The 18,812-nt window shown below is 40.8% G+C and overlaps 1 protein-coding gene across 19 annotated transcripts in view; it reads right to left on the bottom strand.

Annotated features, from left to right (window-relative positions):
- WNK1 (WNK lysine deficient protein kinase 1) overlaps positions 1 to 18,812 on the bottom strand; it is a 136,210-nt gene that overhangs the window by 10,477 nt on the left and 106,921 nt on the right. For 5 of the 19 annotated variants that reach the window (XM_033867230.2, XM_033867233.2, XM_033867234.2 and 2 more), the window contains 16 exons: positions 17,903 to 18,052; positions 16,133 to 16,573; positions 15,119 to 15,397; positions 14,334 to 14,431; positions 14,062 to 14,224; positions 13,539 to 13,655; positions 13,040 to 13,213; positions 12,783 to 12,837; positions 12,526 to 12,648; positions 10,578 to 12,007; positions 9,356 to 9,439; positions 7,669 to 7,752; positions 7,056 to 7,116; positions 3,531 to 3,604; positions 1,697 to 2,328; positions 917 to 1,116 (listed from right to left, as the gene is read on the bottom strand). In XM_033867230.2, coding sequence (XP_033723121.1) covers positions 917 to 1,116; positions 1,697 to 2,328; positions 3,531 to 3,604; positions 7,056 to 7,116; positions 7,669 to 7,752; positions 9,356 to 9,439; positions 10,578 to 12,007; positions 12,526 to 12,648; positions 12,783 to 12,837; positions 13,040 to 13,213; positions 13,539 to 13,655; positions 14,062 to 14,224; positions 14,334 to 14,431; positions 15,119 to 15,397; positions 16,133 to 16,573; positions 17,903 to 18,052 — 4,165 coding nt within the window. The remainder of the gene's footprint in view (positions 1 to 916; positions 1,117 to 1,696; positions 2,329 to 3,530; positions 3,605 to 7,055; positions 7,117 to 7,668; positions 7,753 to 9,355; positions 9,440 to 10,577; positions 12,008 to 12,525; positions 12,649 to 12,782; positions 12,838 to 13,039; positions 13,214 to 13,538; positions 13,656 to 14,061; positions 14,225 to 14,333; positions 14,432 to 15,118; positions 15,398 to 16,132; positions 16,574 to 17,902; positions 18,053 to 18,812) is intronic. The other 14 variants (XM_033867232.2, XM_019925909.3, XM_019925914.3 and 11 more) reach the window with 10 other exon arrangements.

The raw sequence follows: 18,812 nt of genomic DNA, 5'->3' as shown, positions 1-18,812 counted from the left end.
TTAAAAGGTGGCTTTCAATCATTAGCCAGGTGGCCTGAAATGGACTGACTTCTCTATTCCTTAGTAGCTAGTGGCTAGAAGTCCACGCAAAAAGAAGGTCAAAATTGGGATCAGAACCTGAATTAGCTGCTATAGCTTATCATCACATGTCTCCTAACAAACTGGTTCTCATGTGCTAGAGAAAAGCTTGGGGTTTCTGAAAGCTTCCAGAGAATGGAAAGCTGTTAAGTTTACAACTGCTTTCCAACATATTTATATTAGAACTGAAGAGCAAGTATGAGGTATAAACTTTTTTTAGCTGCTTTTACTTTTCAACTAGTTATCTGTTAACATTACCATAATTTCACCAAATGGTAAAAACTCGCTATCATAATAAAAAATAGGCAAACTACAATTCATTTCCAGAGATTATGATTTAACTATTTTTTTGATTATAAACACTAGCAAGTTCTTTATTCCAATACAGATAAATAAAACAAAAACTTTAGCCAAGGAAATTATCATATGACATACCCAAATACTTACATGAAATTTACATTCATCCCTGTTGTAATTATGACCAATTCATTCATTAAAAAGGAAGAATCTACCTGGACTTTACTAACAAGAACAATGAATTTTCTCTCAACTGCCTACGAGCTTGGTGAAACGTGAGCTCCACGAGTTAGCAGGCAAAGCTAAGTGTTTTATCCTCATCAACAACTATAAACGGAGGCAAAATGGATTACAAAGGAATAGGTCATAGCACTGACCTGTCTTCCATAAACTCAAAAGACGTTCTATAAATACGGGGAGTAGACAAGGCAAGGAAGCAAGCGTATTAGGGAAGTCAAACGCCTTCGAAATTTAACAAATGTTCCGTAGGTTATATACATATTTGGAGACAAAAACATAAGATGGGACACCCATGGCTGACCTGGTCCAGGGCTTTTATTCCCCAAGGAACTGCTGCGACTAGACTTGTTGCCTTTGCTTTTGGTGGGTCGCCTTCTTCTCCCTGCAAGGGGGGCAGCTGGGGGAATGATGACAGCAGGAGGAACCTTGCCCAGTTTGGTATACAAAGATTCAATTTCATGCTTCTGGCGACTCTGCAGGTCTTGAATCTCTTTAAGATGTCTATGAAAGATAACCAAGCATAATTCAAAAATATAACCACCTTTGTTCAAACAAGAATTAACAACATTATTTAACCTCCATTCACGTATTTACTCACCAGTGGATCCTTCCCCCAAATGTACTGAATCTAACTGCTGTCACCTTGTGATTCAAGTGTGTCAGCTCCTCTTGCTGGCCTCCGTTACCCAAGCCAAATTCCAGCAAGCTCCTAGCCAACCACAAATGGTTGGTGATGTGTTAGGAGAAAGAGATTTCCTGACTTGGAAGCTCTACACAGGAACACTGAACTTGCGAACCGGACCCAGTTCATCAAACGTGACCAAGAAAACCTGCTATCGTAATCCATATCCCAGTGTCATTACCAGATTCATCTGGTAGACCAATAATAGCTAAGATGAGGTTCACAACGCAAAAGAGCCACTGACAACAATAACATGCTACGAGTAATGCCAAGGTGCTGAAGCAGTTCTGTAAGAACTACCTTCAGACAGCCAGCTCTTGTACACCCCACCCTCTAGCTCTGGGAGCCAGCTCTTCATACGGCTCTGCTGGTACCCTTTCACAGGAGAAACGCACGTACTTTTCTCGTAGCCGCCGCAGCTCTAACTTCAAGTCCTCATCTTCAATATCTGATTCATTGTCGCTGCTCATGTAAGAGGAGTTGAAGGAATGACTCAGGCCCTGGACAGGGAGGCTCTTTGAGCTCAGCTGCGGGGAGTGAGGACTCCCTGAGCCATCGTCCACATCCCGAGCGAGGAAGGCAGCCTCCAGGTCAGAGGACGGCCCGTTCAGATGTGAAGCCTCTGACAGTTCGGGCTTCTCTTTCTTTGGTATCACAGCAGGAAGAACGTCATGTCCCAAATCCAGAAAAGGAGGAGATACCACTGGTCCCTCCTTCTTTGCCTCAGTAATCTCGTCTTCGGTTCTTGAAACAGAGAAACGACCGACTTTGCTTGCTGTAGTTGTCACCTGAAAACGTCCAACCTTGGTTGGCTGCCCAGTTTCAGGAGTTTTACGGGCGCTACTATCTGGCATATCTGAAGAGACGCCATGGACGGCTATCCCATTGGGCTCTGGCCTCACCAGGGTACTCTCTGGACTACTGCTTGACAGCACTGAGGACTCTGAAGTACTGGATTCAAAATGAACAGACTTTACATCTTCTGACTTATTTTTACCCTCTTTCTGGGGATCATCCATTGCAACTGAAACCTGATGGAAAGAGACCAAAAGTGAATCACTTTATTTCCCAGTCTGAGTAGGCTGATTGTTTGCATAGCCCCTCCATCTCTGACTGTGAAAATAAACTGAATACCATTCACTGTAGAGCATGACATATCTATACTGAGATGTACAGATGAGATGTAGATTCTGAGTGGCTGGCTAAGCTAAGTAAGTAAATTATTTACTTTCATATCTCATGTTGTGCACAGGACAGATTACATCTTAATGAAAATATAAATAACAACAGGTCATGGAATACTGAAGGTTGCCTGTGAACAAGAAAAACTACAAAGATTAAATCCAATAAATGTTAAATGCCAGCTAAGCTTCAAGAATCAGCACAACTAGCTGGTGCTAAAAGAAGGATATAGATCGTTGTCCTAGTTCGACAATGTATTATAAATACAAACTCAGGGCGGCGACAAACTCTGAGAAACTCAGTTTACAAATGAGAAAAACATGACCTAATATCCCCAACTTCAATTGCTATCATGAGAATAATAAGAAAGCAGGTGTGAAAACAGAAAAAGAAAAAAAAAGATTTTCAAAGCTTGTATAGCCCTATGTACTAAGCCAGAAAATGTTCACTTGTTTCCCAACTGGGAAAATACAATTAGATGGTATTATTTGATGATGACTCAGTATTTTCACTTTGGAAATTAATCCTAAGAAAATTATCCTGAACATGGAAAATGTTTTTATATACAAAGACGTTCACTGTTACTTTACTTACTGTGTTGGAAAAATCAGAAACCACCTAATGACTGACAATAGGAAAATGGTTAGATATACCTACTACTAGATGGGAAAAAGCTACAAAGTATCAATATCATTCAGAGGAGAAGCAGGGCCAATTTTAGATATACACATGTACAGAGCAAAAGGAATAGAAAGAAACACACCCCAAAAAGTAATCCCAGGGGGGTGGGGTGGAAGGATGGGCAGACAGTGTGACTATCTACTGTTTTCTCTACTGTTCTAAATATTCTTTATTTTCTTTAATTAGCATGTATTATTTTTAAGAGGGGAAAATGATAAAGAGCTAAAAACTGCTTTATATAAAAGAAATATATCATTGATGGCAATTCGGTCCTAAAAGGTAGATAATAATTTTATTATATACACACTCCCCCCAAACTGGGAATCCCTTTTTTATTATATACACAATCCCCCAGCAGTGACTGTCTTACCTGAAATCGCCCCATCTTCAAAACACCAGTCCCTGAAGTGGGTGCTAGGATAGGACCTTCTGTGACTTGAGACACTGAAACAAGTACATGGAGGAGGAAAAGAACTTAAATCAGCATCTTTTTTTAGTTGGCTTCTTTTTGCTTCAGCCAGAAACACAGCAAAATGAGACTACATATCAGAAGAAGAAAGTTGTTACAGGTAAGGGAGATTTCCTTACCCCCCTTTCCCTGACCCTGTCCAACAAGGGGAAACAGTTACTGTTTGCTTTCCTACTAGACACCTTGAGTGTGAAAGACTGTATCGCTGTGAAACCCTCTACCTTCCCTTGTACACTCGCACGGAGGACATGGCACTGTTTGCAGGAATAAAAGTCACACAGCAGCAAGGCGGCTTCACGGCTTAACTCAAACATGAAGAGATACTATAAAAACTAAGGCTGGGCTTCCCTGGTGGCGCAGTGGTTGAGAGTCCGCCTGCCAATGTGGGGGACACGGGTGCGTGCCCTGGTCCGGGAAGATCCCACATGCCGCGGAGCGGCTGGGCCCGTGAGCCATGGCCGCTGAGCCTGCACATCCAGAGCCTGTGCTCCGCAACGGGAGAGGCCACAACAGTGAGAGGCCCGCGTACCACAAAAAAAAAAAGACAAAAAACAACAAAATAAACTAAGGCTAACAGGAAATGACACTACAATTTCATCCTATGATTCAAAGGCAGAAATAAATGAAGCAAACAGTAAGATTTTTACCTAGGATACTAAAGACCCATTTTTAAATGAAAACCAGCTATGACAAACTGGTTTAGGCAACACTTAAGCAAAATCCTGGAGCAAGACAGTGTAAGCGGCAGAATCACTGGTAAGTAGTTTTGAGCCACTTTAAAGCCACCGAGGTCCTCCTCTTTAGGGACAATCACTTGTCTGAGTTTCTTTCTAGAGATAATTAATATATATCAGCATTTTCTTTATTTTATACAACTAGTAGAATATTGATTTTGATATTTTCATTTAATGATGTAACTTAAGAGATCTTTCCATATCAGTCTCATTCTTTTTAATGGCTGCATAGTGTTGTAGTGTACGTATATACATATGAAAAATTAAAAAATGTACCATATTTTATCCAGGCTTCTACTGATGGAAATTTAACTTATTCCGAACTTCTTGTTACTATAAAAGTGCTCTAATATGTATATTCTTATAGATCTGTGAAATAAATACCTAAAAATAGAAGTATTGGGTTGGCCAAAAAGTTCATTTAGGAACCCAAACAAACTTTTTGGCCAACCCAATACTGAATCGCTGTCATTTAAAACACTGACAGACATAAACTGATCTCCAAAAAGGCTGTACCAAGTCACCAGTGGCTTTTAAACTTCTGAATTTACCAAGGACAGGTGAGAAATACAATCACTTGTAGTTTTATTCTGCATTTCTGTTTCATGAAGGAAGTTAAGTATCTTCATGTCTAAGTTTCTTTTTTTTCTGTATCTTTTGATTATTTCTTGGTCCATGCCAAATTTACAGAAATTCTTTATATTAACAAAACTAGTCCTTTTTGTGATACGAATATACAACACACACATTTCCCAGTTTTCCATTTATCTTTGGACATAACAGTACTTTTTCTCCCCATGCAGAAATTTAAAATCTATTAATGCTTCTGGGTTGGGGATTAAATGTAATAGTAACATCTTTCTCTATATCAGGGAGCAGCAAATTATGATCTGTGGACCTAATTTAGCCCACTGCTTGTTTTTATAAATAAATTTTATTGGAACACAGTTAAACTCCTTCCTTTATTTATTATCTATTACTCCTTTTAGGCTACAATATGTTGGATACTTGAGTAGCTATGACAGAGACTGTATGACCAGCAAAACCTAAAATATTCCCTTCCTGGCCTTTTACAGAACAAGTTTGTCAACCCTGCTCTAGACAATTGGAAAAAAAAAAAAGATTCCTTTTGTTTTTGTACAGTCCTATTTTATGAGCTCATTTTCCATCTTTGTTCCATTTTGAATTTACTTTGGCCTAGGCTAGTGATCTATCTTTACTTTTTTCCAAATGGCTGTCCAGTTGTCCTAAACCATTTACTGAAATATCCCCTTTTCTCACTGATTTGAAAGGTCACCTTTTTCATTTTCTACATTACATTTTAGTTTGTCCATTTCTAGACTTTCTAATCTGTTCCACTGACTTTCAAGTCACTTCTTTTAAAATGAGAGCCAATTCAGATTGTGACTGCCTTGAAAATAATTTACTTTAGAAAGGTTTTAAGTGAAATTTAGCACTTAAGGAAGACAGGAAGAAGAACATTCAGGTAATCTTATTAATAGCTGCTCAGGGAATTACATTTATGTCAGGTGGTGTTGAGGAGAATGGATATAATAAAAAGGGAAAAATATTATTAAGCACGTGCTATATAAAATTACATTAAGCATATCTCAATTATTTCACTTTTGATTATAAATGATTCTGAAGGAAAAGGCAACAAAAAATAAGTGTTACATTTCCCAGGTTCTGTGGGACTGATGGTGAAAAGAGATTTACAACAAAACTTTACAGCGCTAGTAGTTGATAATGAACTTATGACTAAGCACATGGTGATAAAAGTTCTAAGAAAACATTTAAGTTGTTGGTATGGACAATTTTTACAAAATTAAGTTGGAAATGTGCCTTTTTTAAAAAAGAGATATTTATGGACAGACCAATTCTAGAGACTCCAGAAATAGATTAAAATGTTTGGGGGCTTCCCTGGTGGCACAGTGGTTAAGAATCCGCCTGCCAATGCAGGGGACACGGGTTCGAGCCCTGGTCTGTGAAGATCCCACATGCCGCGGAGCAACCAAGCCCATGCGCCATAACTACTGAAGCCTGTGCTCTACAGCCCATGAGCCACAACTACTGAGCCTGTGTGCCACAACTACTGAAGCCCGCACGCCTAGAGCCCATGCTCTGCAACAAGAGAAGCCACCGCAATGAGAAGCCCGTGCACCACAACAAAGAGTAGCCCCCGCTCACCGCAACTAGAAAGCCCACACACAGCAATGAAGACACAACACAGCCAAAAAGAAAATAATAATGTTTAAACTGATGATGTGAAATCTTGCATCTGTATTTCTACCATCCATGCTGTTCAAACTTATCTATACTTCTATACATCTCAAAAGTCAAGAGGTGGCCAATGAATTAACTTTTATAAATATGCTTGAATTTCCTTGTATCTCTTACCAAGGATTTGGCTGAGCTAATAATAACAAAGGGTCTTATGCTAAGAAACTATCATTACTCCCTGGCATGCTACCCCTCAAAAAAAAAAGTAAAAAATTCACAACTTTGCTGATATTACATGCTCTCAATATTAGTATCAATGCTCCTCAATCATGAAATACATAAAAATGTTGTTCAACACGGTCTCAAGTACACCTACGAACTCTCGAGAATGTGTCTTTGACATAGTAACCTCTACCATCAATTACAGGAAGGTCTGGAAGTGGGAATACAGAGGAAGAAGGATGCTTCTCACCATCCTTCTGAAGCTGGGCTCCTGCTTCCACAACTGCTGTTGGAGCCACCACGGACACGGGCTGCAAACACACACAGATACACAACATCTTTAGCATCAGTGACTTAAAAAGAGTGACTTTATAACCTAAAAATAAGTCTGAGGTAAAGAAAGACAGGCATTTTATAGATTTTTAAAAGAAATTTTGAGTCTTAACCTCTCCAAACTGCTTTTTTAATTTTTCTCATGGAATGCTCAAAAGTATAACTTGGATATTCATAGAAAAAGTAGTTTTAATCAGAACATTATTGTGTCACAAGCCTAAAAGGAAGAAGTTAAGACTTCGAACTTAAAGTATAGCCTCCTCCAAAGCATAAACACAAAGTCCATAGAACTGATCGGTGGTATGACTGTAACCACAGGTAAGACAAGAAAAGTGTCTCCCAAATCAAATTTTTTCCATAGTTACACTACTGGGTCAGTGTTACTCTTTCATTCATCGTCTCATTTCTGTCGACTGGAACAAGCAAAGACTCTGATTAGGTGTTAAAGGTATTAATAATGGTCTAGGTTACAGCTTATATTCCAGAAATATAATATATTAGGGTTGTGGGGAGATTTTATCAGAACTCACACCAACTGCAGACGTCAGCACAACGGTCTCTGGACTGAGCGTTCTTCTCAGCTGAGCATCCAGATCTCCCAGGGGCTGCTGGGGCTGAAGGACACAACACAGTGAGCACAGCCAGAGCCAGCTTACACAGGACACACTGCTTCCTGCTTCGGGGCCACACAACATAACACGCGTCTGCTCACTCAACATTAAACTCAAAAATATCCTAAGTTCAACTTAGTTGTAACTGCTTGAATGAATTACCAAGCTCTCAAAATTTTACTGTCAAGTTCTCAAGCCACAGAAAAATTCAGTTACATTTATGTTTTTACAGTTTTGAAGTCTTCTTTCTTACCTTCTATGTTTGATGTTATTTAGAGATAGAAAAGTTAACTATTTGTCCTCTCCTTAAAAATATATTCTGAAAATTGTATCAAGATTGATTGGTAGATTAACTGTATTGTTCCCTATTTTCTTTTTCAGTTGGGCACATCTTTCTGAGAGCCTGTCCTTATGAATAAAAGATGGCATCACCATACTCTGTCACTATCTTGGCTTCTATCTACCTCTGCCTCTCCAGCCTTCATCTGTGCTTCTCCCTCTATATGCAGCAGCATCCACTTATCCTCACCCACTACATATCTAATTTGCAGTTTCTCATCACATTTTGGGCCCTCTTAGGAACTGGAATACATGTTTTTAATGAGAAAATAGGTTCAAGACTTTCACAATGCATTTTTTTTTCAAAATTTAGCAGCCGATGGAATGGGTTCTCTATTGGAGTTATTACTTTATTATGGCAAGTTCCTTAAATTACGTTTTACTGTACATCTGGGATTAAAGAAGTAGGATAAATTCAGACTTCAAGTTAGCAATTTACCATGTTTTTCTTATATCTTATTCTAAAATAAATTCCTAACTTATTTTCAATGTTTACTAGCCTGCCCCATGTCAGAAGTTTTTTCATAGTTACAATGGGATCATACCAAGTACTTTATTTATGGGAATTCAACTAATGTGTAGGGTCGGGGGTAGGGTGGGAAAGGGAAATAATAATTTAAATAGTGCAGGCAATTCTGACCCGTAGTGAGCAGAACTGAGTGTGAGGTGGGAATCTCACATTCACGTCACCGGTCTCAGTTCTTCTCGGAGCAGTCTCACGTTAGCTGAGCTGTGTGGTTTTTGTACTTTAAGATATAATACCTGTTTTTTATAAACATGACCCTTACACCCAATTACTTCATTAGGTGGTCACTGAAAAAAAATGTCAAACATTCAAGAAAAAACAGGTTGTACTGAACTCGGAGAAAAAGGGCGTTACCAGTTATCAGGGTGGTAGCCTTTCCTCAGGAACTTTCACAGTTAATTTTGATGACATATAATTTTTTACTTCCACAATGGTCTAATCTTTCACTGCTCTACAAAGGTATGAATGACAGAGGAATTATATTTCTTTTGGCAAACTGTCACATTTGCTATCTTCTTTTTTCGTAAGATATGAAAAAATATTAGTATCAAATGATTTTTAGATGATTTGCTTCTTACTTTAAGTAGGGCCTGTATCATCAGCTATGGTGTTTTAAAAGAAAGTTTTTACTAAGTCAAAATCAAATAGGAGCCAGAAGGCAAGATCGTGCAATGGAGAATTTAAATGAGCTTGTGAAAGAAAGCAGAGGCACAAAAAGAAATCTGCCAAGTCTTGGGGCACCTGCGTTAGTGAAGGTCCTGGAAAAGGTGGCAGCTGCTCGCTGGGAGGAGTACCAGCTGGAAGTTCAGTACCCACTGGCAACACCTACAGACACGAAGGGAAATTCAAGTCCATGAGACACTAAGAGTAAAGACTGCATACTGGAGAGCAAACCAACTAATTCAAATGCAGAAGCATAAGAATAAAATGTATCTAGTTAAGGCAAGCTTCTCACCTGGGTTACACTCTGGTATCTACCTTAAATAAAGGACATTATAATCATGATACTATTACAGGGGTTACTATGACATACCAATAAAACGAACAGAAAAGTTTAGTAGAAGGCGATCCCCTAGTGAAAGCAGAGAGAACAAAGGCTGTTTAGACACAAGAGGCACAGTCCAGATACTCCTGAGCCTCTTATTTGGTACAGTATTATCAGGCTTTCCTGGGAAAACAAAACAGTTCAGAAATAACCATGGGGCAGGTCTGATAACAAAAGGCATCAGAAATCTAATACTATCAAGTAATCTGTATTTTGTCTGAGTGAAGCCTCTATATTACTCTGCTGTAAAAAGAATCTCACATCAATGGCAATGCAGAAAGATGGGCAAAGCATACAATACAGTAGGAGAAACACAGCCTTGTTATTTGGAGATGAGAGACTGAATATGGCAGAATGAGAGGAAGCCACCATAGCAGAACCAAAAAACACTTTCTAGTTATTTTATCCCTAGCATTAGATTAAATTCTCCTCCACCACATCGAAGTCATCACCAACTTCCAACTTTTTATAAACCTCAAATTGTACATCTATGGAATCTGAGCAAGGCAGAAAATTTGCTTCATTCTCATGGAAACAAAAACTGTGAACTGCTGTTACTATGTACAATCGCCAGCAGAAACACTCAGCTCCCTTTTGGGAAACGGATTTCTTCAGTCTGTACCAATTCAGAAATAATGCTTGTATTTTACCTAACTGTTATATACACTCTTAGAAAATCTTACAACATAATTAACCCCCAATCCTGCCATATTTCATAAAAAAAAAAAAAACCTCATGTTCACGTACATACATCCTAAAATCACCTTCAATCAATTTATTTAATAAATACTGAGTACCTACCACAAGCTAGGCATCTTTATAACTATACTGCAAGGCTGTATTGTTAAAAGTGCACTTTTGGGGGAGGGGGAGAAGAGTGATCTTATTTTTCAAACTATTTCAAAACAAGAAGCTTACTGGAGGCTTAGTTAAAGGTGGCTTTGGTGCAGCAGTTCCAGGTTTCACTCCTGGTACAGCGCTGACTGGGGTGGAAACTTGCCCAGGAGTGACCGCTGGTATAACTGACGAACCAGTTGTTCCTAAGGGCAAACTGGTTGGTGGTAAGCAAGTACTCGTAGTGGAAGTCATGAGTTTGCTTGGTGCAACGGCAGTGGTTGGGAGGCCTGGTGTGACAGTGGTCTCCATGACGAGTGACGTGTCCAGCGAGACAGAAGCATGCTGAGCTCCAGATGAGCTGTGCTCACTAAAGAGAGACCGCAGTTTTTCCTCTAAAGTCTTTATGTCATCAATCCCAGGAGCTTTGGGTTGAGTATCAGCATCTATTTCAGGACAGTGAGTATGGGGCTGGTTGGGAAGCAAAGCTGGTTGAGGTTGACTATGAATTAGTGTCTGCTGTACAGCAGGCACATTGGCAACAGGTTGTACCAAAGGTGGGATACTAGCTTGGGGTAGTAAAGGTGTGGAAGTAGGTCCTGCCTGGGAAAGGGCAGGAGTAGAAGCCACAGCTGATGGGATGACCAAAGGATGAGCCACACCAGGCTGAGAAACAGCACTAGATACCCCTGCCCCCAGGGAGGAGGGAGAGGAAGATGACGCGGGGAGGGACAAAGCCAATCCGGTCATGCTGCTATGAGATATCTTATCCAGTGCGTGCGCACTAACCACTACAGTCTCAGCTCGAGTAAGAGCAGAGGTGCTGCTGCTGGGTGGAAGGGACGGCTGTGCAGCTAGACTCGGGACTGGAGCGGTTGCCGACACGGATGTTAGCGTGGCTGTCCCAGCCATGCTGCCTGCCACCTGCTGCGACGATACAGGTGAAGGCTTAGCGCCTGGGGCAGCAGCACTGCTCACTGCAGAGGCTGCCGTCACTGAGACTGGTACAGAGGGGAATGTGCCTGTACCGGAAACAACGCTCCCAGGTGTGGGAGCCTGAACTGACTGGGATGTCGCTGATACTGAGATGACTGCAGGCACTGTGATGCTTGACACCACACTGGAAAGTATCGGGGATTCAGATGCAGGTGGTACAGGGAGACCACTGGAGGGTATTACACCTGTGCAGGTGGCAACTCCAGCAATCCCCTTTTCAGTGGGCACTGCAACCTCAGACTGAACGGCTGATGCGGAAGCGTCACTAAGAGGGCAGCCCGTGGCAGGGGCTGACGCTGAGGGTACGGCTGCCGCTGTGGCTGGAGCTCCAGCAGGGCTGATCACAGAAGGGGGCACTGCTGGGAACGCTGGCCCCGTCGGACGGAAGTTGGCAGGTGCTGTGCTCGGCCCTTCTGCCATTTGCGTATGTCTAAGTTCAGAAAAGGCCTGCTGTAGACTAAGGGATGAAGCAGAGTGAGACAAGCTCATTCCAGCACCAGCAGATGTAGAAGCAGCAACTGCAAAGGAAAATAAAAACTCAGAATCAGTTCTTTTTAAAAAGGGGGTTCAAAAGACTGTCTGCACAATCTACTTTTGGGATTCCCAACAATGCCACATACCAACAAGGTAAAAAACCTCCCCCAAGGACATGATAGGCTCTAAAACGGCTAAGTGATATAGCAGTTCCAGCAAAAGAAATGATCTTGTATGAATATCTATTTCTGAAAAAACACGGAGTAACCTCAAACGATATACAGCAGCGCTAAATGGAGATACAAACACACAGTGCTGAATCTACACAGTATCAGTCACACGGGCTGTAACTAGTATGGCCACCCTTCTGTGCCCTTTTGCTCAAATCCTCTCTATTCATCACCTATTTCCCTGTCTCCAAATGTTTATCTGTTGGTCAGTCTCAATTTTCTACTATTCTTTATTGTCTATGTCATCATTTGAACTACTGCTTGATGACCAAGCTTCCAATAAAGGAGAGACACAGGATTTATATATGTATGTGGTAGAAGCAATTCCTTACCTGTATCTGATACTTCACTGAAAATTTTTGATTCTCGTAATCGACTTTCTGGCACAGGACTTACTATAAACCGTCTTCCGGCAGAATGAACAACTTGAGTTAAAGAACTGGTGGGAAGGCCTGCTTAAAAAGAAACAAACCATTTAATTGCATTATTATTATATACATTGTCACTCACACAAAGCTTCAAGATTCCATTATTAGCACATAACTTCTTAGGTCAAAGGTAAGAACAAACAATGGAAAGAAAAAATCACCTATTTGCTGTGGCATGGAAGATGCAGGAATTGGTTGTTTGAACTCTTCCAATTTCTACAACAAACAAAAGTGATTAAATTCATTCTCTCACTCAATCTTAATGAGCAGGCACTAAGCAAATCGCCACATGCAAAAAGAACATAAATGTTGATAATCTCAGTTACAGGTGTAATGTGGTACCGCTGGACATCGTGCAAGGCAAATTTAGCAAATATTTAACATAAACGAAGCTTCACTACAGGAACGGTGAACCTACTTGAGAGCCTGCAAAGCCATAGTCATCCTTTCCCTGGAGACTCTCCAATCCCTGGTCACCCTCTGGCTCCACACTGACGTCCTCACTGAGCATTTCATCAGCTTTTTCAATAATATCCCGCACTTGTTCCACAAATGCCTCTCTCTCCATTGCCAGAATAAAGTCATTGTTCACCTGTCAAAGAAATGCGACATCAGCTTAATTAGCAGTGTTCCCCAAGCTTTAGGTCATTCAATCACCACTTCCATGACTTCTGTCCTATCTGCACACCACCTGTATTATTATTTAGTTAATATGTAAGTTGGTTCTTCAATACCTAGTTAGACATGCCCTACACAAAAGCACCTCTAAATCACAGGTTTGGTGTGCTAGTTATAGTCACACTGAAATAAATATTTAACTGTCAAAATAGTTTACAAAATATTGCATATTTGCCTAGGGCAGTGGATATGAAGATAAAGTATGAAGGAAAAATTCGGAACTCCAAAAACAGACATACCATAATTGTTGCTATCTCCTCAGGGTTGTCACCATCTAAATCAAATTTGAATGTAACCATTTTCCGATTGTGAGTCTCTAATTGACATTCTACTACCCGGTCTCCTTTATTTGAAACCTGAAAAGAAAAAAGAAAAGGTACTTCATATCTCAGAAGAACCATGCTCAGATCTGTTACTGAATGTGACAAAGTAACATAGGTTATCACTTGAACTTAAGCCAAATGTTACCACTATTCCTTGAAGCACTGCTACTTTGCCTCTTAAACTAGGAGCAAGAAAACCTTAAGAAAATATCAGCCTTTCAGCTACTTACACATCTTCCACTGAAGGGTCTGGTAAGAATGTAAGATCTTTGTTTTACAAAATAAAAACTCTCTGTATTTTTTTTTTTTAGAAATATGGAATTTAACAGTATCATTTGGGTGATACAAGATCCTAAACTTTCATCAATACACCCAAGCCTTAGAAATATTTAAATGGTATGAACTAACTATATGAAACCCAGAAGTCAGCAATACTTACATTCAAAATTCTCAATTTTGGGCGTGAAGTCTTTTCATGACGAGAGCGACTTCTTACAGATTTGCGATAATGCCGTTTGGTAGTTCTCCCTTCATGCCTTCCACTGGATGATGGGACATTCTCATTGCCGTCACTCATACCTGAAGCAACATCTGAATGTGCACTTCGGAAAAAAAAAGTTCAGTTTACGATGAGATTTAAAGGCGAGACATTTTAAAGTTTCCTACCATCCTATCTACCAGTCAAGAAAGGAGAACTGTACTGTCACATACCTGTCTACAGAAGAGACCAACGTAGCAGGCTGGGTAGGTTGTGGCTGAGCCACTGGAACTGGCTCTGGAGGAGCCACCTGAGAGACGCCCTGAGTGCTCTGTAAACAGAAAGGATAATTCACACCTTGGCAGTAATATACTTTATTTATTGTCGACCATCCCCAATACGCTACTCTTCCTTTCCTTATCCCTCCCCTAAGTCCTAGAAGCACTACATTTACTAATAATTCTTAATATTCAGCATCTGCAGACAGTCATCTTAAAATTGCAAAGGAAATTTCTAAAGCTAGTCTCTGGTACAGACTGCACAGTGTGTCATCAGCCAAAACAGCTGCTAGTTAGTGAGAAACTACAACCTGCCGTGCAGCCAGCATCTCACCAGAATGTGCAACAGGGCAGGCAGAGCAAAGTGCAAAGACAGCTCAGAGCTTTCTCCAAGAGGGGCAAAAATGATCACCGGGAGCACAGCAGGGTAAGGTATTCTGGTGACTTGCCAATGGCAGGAGTTTGTGAAAGGATAAGAACAATGGCTGAAGGGCTAGCTAAAGAAGTGAAGTGCTAGCAGCGTTATCTCCTCCAAGGCACACTCACTTCCCAACAGAACAGCCAGTGGCAACAAGGCCCCACACTGGCATTTCACTCAGCTGCAAGAAGAAGTCATTCAGAAGTTAGTTCGCAATAGTTTCCAAGTGCATTCTAAACCAGGGGAAACTGTATTTCTCCTTTGTCATTTTTATCCCATTATACATATAGTTTAGACATAAACATGCAGGAATTCCATTTACCTCCAGAGCTGCTTGCTGGGAGGATGTAGTGGGGGCTTGTGCTAAACTCACTGCTGGCTGGGACACTTGAACCTGTCCTCCTATACTGCCCACAGGAACCAAAAGGCTTGATTCCACATAAGGCTGCACCACTGTAGGAAAGTAACCTGGTGCAGCCAGTGCTTCTGCCGGCATGGGAGGGGACAGGACTGTAGAAGGAATGCACACAGAAGCCACGCTGGAAGAGGGAGCAAGATTTGAGTCTCCTGGGTACTGTGGTGGCAGTCGAGGTGGGAAGCCCTGTGACAGAAACGAGGAAGGGGAATTAGTGCAGGTTGGGTCATCAAATGAGTAAAACAGCAAGACAAGCAAGAAAAAAAAAAGAAAAAAAAAAAAAAGGGAACATAGTGAAGAAAAGTAGCCTGATCTTTTTCTAATAATTTAAAGAAGATTCTTGAAATGAAATGGTTAACTGATTTCAATTTAGGGGACAGGACTGTACACAACTATACTTCTAAGTTGCTATTTTTTTCCCTCCTGGAGACTATTTAAATAGGAGGAATAGACATAATTCCTTCTAGAAAATACCTACTTTCTACCCAATCAAACAGGAGAATGCAAAAACTCTTCAAGGTATCAGTCATTCCAGTCATATAATGACTTGCTAATATTCTAAATCTAAACCCTGAAACTTTTTACTGATACCATGTCGGCTACCCATATTTACTCTTCCCATAAAAAAAAGCCTGATATATTCTATTATTAGCCATATCTAGCTTTCAATCAGCTTACACTGAATATTGAGAGAACCATTTTTCTCCCAAGAGATGTCTTGGGAAAAATGGAAATGAGTCATCAGACATCATCGCCCTGTCCTTTCTCAGAATTTACTATTTTAGCATCTCTGGTTGAGATCAGCAACTTTTGTTATTGTTAGTTATTCTGATATTCAGTTATTAGGTTTTTAAGTCCTTGATGTTCTATCATTAGAACCAAACCCTCTGGTGCCCTCCTTCTCACCAGCCAACACGGTACCTGGTAGAGAACATCTCCAGAGGGGAGTGGAGCCTCAGCAGTCTGCCCGAGGTTAGCGGCTATCCCCATGGACTGAACTGCTGGCTGCAGGAGCTGCGGGTGAGCCTGACTTGGCAGCTGAGTCACAGGCTGCAGGAGGGTGGGAAGCTGACTAGGGACCACAGCGGGTCCCCCTGGGACTGCAGCTGCTGGAGCAGAGGAAGCCAAGGTAAGCAGAGGCTGATTAATGCCAGCTGCCATGGTGACAGGAAGCGGGGAGAAAGCTGGCTGAGGAGCTGAGGGGATCTGAGAAACAGAGTACTGGGGGAGTGAGGAAGGCGGGAGTGGCTGTCCCACAGGGAGGAAGTGAGCACCAGAATGGACTGGAACGACTGAGGGCTGTGTCGCAACTGGGATCTGAGGTTCGCCTTGGATAGTTGGTACTGGCTGGGAAACTGGAAGCTGGGAAGGTAAAGAAAAACAAAACAGACAGACTTTAAAAAAAAAAAAGCAAGGCTGCCAAAAGCAAGACTTATGTATTAGCCAAAAAGAAAGAAAATTAAAACAAACACCAAACCCTTGCATACATTAGTGTAAGTTAATGTGCCACATAAGAGCAGGGAGAGGACAACAGGAGACAGGGAGGCTGACAGACTGGCTGCTGTTTCAAATCTTTTGTGGCAGGAAATTTTGCTCATGCTTCATCGTTCAACAACAAAGAGAACCCTTCCATATGAAAGGTTGTTTTCTTTACAGCCTGGCTGAGATATGTTTCACATACCATAATCCACTGGTATGTTTGCTGTCACTAAATCTACAACTGATACTACAGTGATGACTGAAATTCAAAGGACTTCCTTCCCAGTGGAGTTAGAGCTCATCCATAGTGCTTCCACAATTCTTAGGTCTAACACAGGCCTGTCAAAGTAGGTCTAATTACTATATTTCACTGATTGTACGATGCAATCATCCCTTTCCACCACCTGGTCATTTTAATGTTTATGACATTAAGATATATCTTACAATTAATGGTATGTCAGTTCTCAGTGTTACATAAAATAATGGTGCATTTTACAATTGACAGTATCTCAGATGTGATGAAATATGACAAAAACAATACAAGCACAAGCTGCCCCGATGTTAAAGCTGAAAAAAGGTCATTCAGAAGAGCTTATCTTCTACAGGGTTACTTTTCTTTCTTTTTTTTTTTAATATTTATTTATTATTTATTTGGCTGTGCCGGGTCTTAGTTGCAACACACAGGATCTTTAGTTGCAGCATGCGGGATCTAGTTCCCTGACCAGGGATCGAACCTGGGCCCCCTGCATTGGGAGCACGGAGTCTTAGCCACTGGACCACCAGGGAAGTCCCCAGAGTTACTTTTCAAGTGACTAGAAGGATAACTTAGAAAAAAAAATCATTCCATATAAGGGTTTTTTATGACTTCAGAAGGCAATGAAGGAAGGAAACAATGCATAAATCTACGTGAAAACACAGCATTAACTGCAAACCTAGAATGATAGGTACAACTGACAATGCCAGAAAATGTCATAGGTTCAATTACTACAGCACCTTTATCAGTTCTATACCTGTCAAACTGATTTTAGGCTGATAAACCTAGAAGTTAAACATTTTTGGATTATTGCTGCTGTATATACACATTTATATTAACCAATGCATATACACAAAAGAAGCAATTTTCACTTCATTTCTGCAGTGAAAATAACCAATTTTCACCATTAGGGAAGGTAGAAGTCATGTGGCACTCCTTTCTAGAAGTTAAGCGTTCACCTGTTTTCCTGCTGACACATGCGAAAAGGACTGTGGAGGTTGAGGCTGACTTGTGGGCTGTGCAGTCATGGCCTCGCTGGAGGCTGACATCTGGGGAAGTGAATACTGCGCTGTCTGCTGAGAGGGGGTTGTCTGCTGCACTCCTTGCTGCTGAGAAGAAAACCATCACTCAGTTTTATTTCAAGTCATTAACAGCATGTTTCTAAGGAAGTATGTTTGCCTATCAGTGTCTGTAAAAGATGGCAATTTTAGTAATCAAGACATGCACAAACCCAAATTCACCAATTCCCCTTTTTACACATCTTTCTTTTTCATCTGGTGTTCTTTATTTGTGATGGTACAACCAAGAACTAACCCATGTTTCAAAGTTTGAGTCACCACTGGTTCTTCACCTAATAGGCTCCCTGCCCCAGTAGCAGCTCAGGTATTTATAAACACCTTCAGACACCATGTCCAAACAGACCCTCTCTTCTCCAAATTCCTCCCTCTTTGTTCCCATTTCTTGATAGCAGCTCTCACTTTGGTCCTATATTAAACTAATCCAATCTCTTCCTTTAATCTCTTTCCCTTCATCTATCAATATTTCATCAACTGTGTAATTAATTTGCTTAAAGAATAGCTTTGATAACGGCTACAAAATGGGAGAAAAGCATTGAATTTTGAACGTCAGCTTTACCATTTACTAGCTGTGATACCTTAGAGATTGCTCATTTTACTGCCAAAATGAGGTTTCCTTCTTTGAAAACAAGGACACTATCACTCAACTCAACGTACGGCAAAGGGAATGTCATCTGGAAATCAAGCATGTGCTAGGCACTCTGGTATAATACACCTAAACTTGATAAATGGCATGTAATTGTACCCAAACACTAAATTTTGCAATAAAATTAATGGCCCCCTCTAGCCTAAC

The sequence above is a fragment of the Tursiops truncatus genome, chromosome 11 (assembly GCF_011762595.2).
Source record: "Tursiops truncatus isolate mTurTru1 chromosome 11, mTurTru1.mat.Y, whole genome shotgun sequence".
NCBI classification, from domain to species: domain Eukaryota; kingdom Metazoa; phylum Chordata; class Mammalia; order Artiodactyla; family Delphinidae; genus Tursiops; species Tursiops truncatus.
Note: the sequence above shows the minus strand (reverse complement) of the source record. Positions and strands in the feature narration are given on the sequence as shown.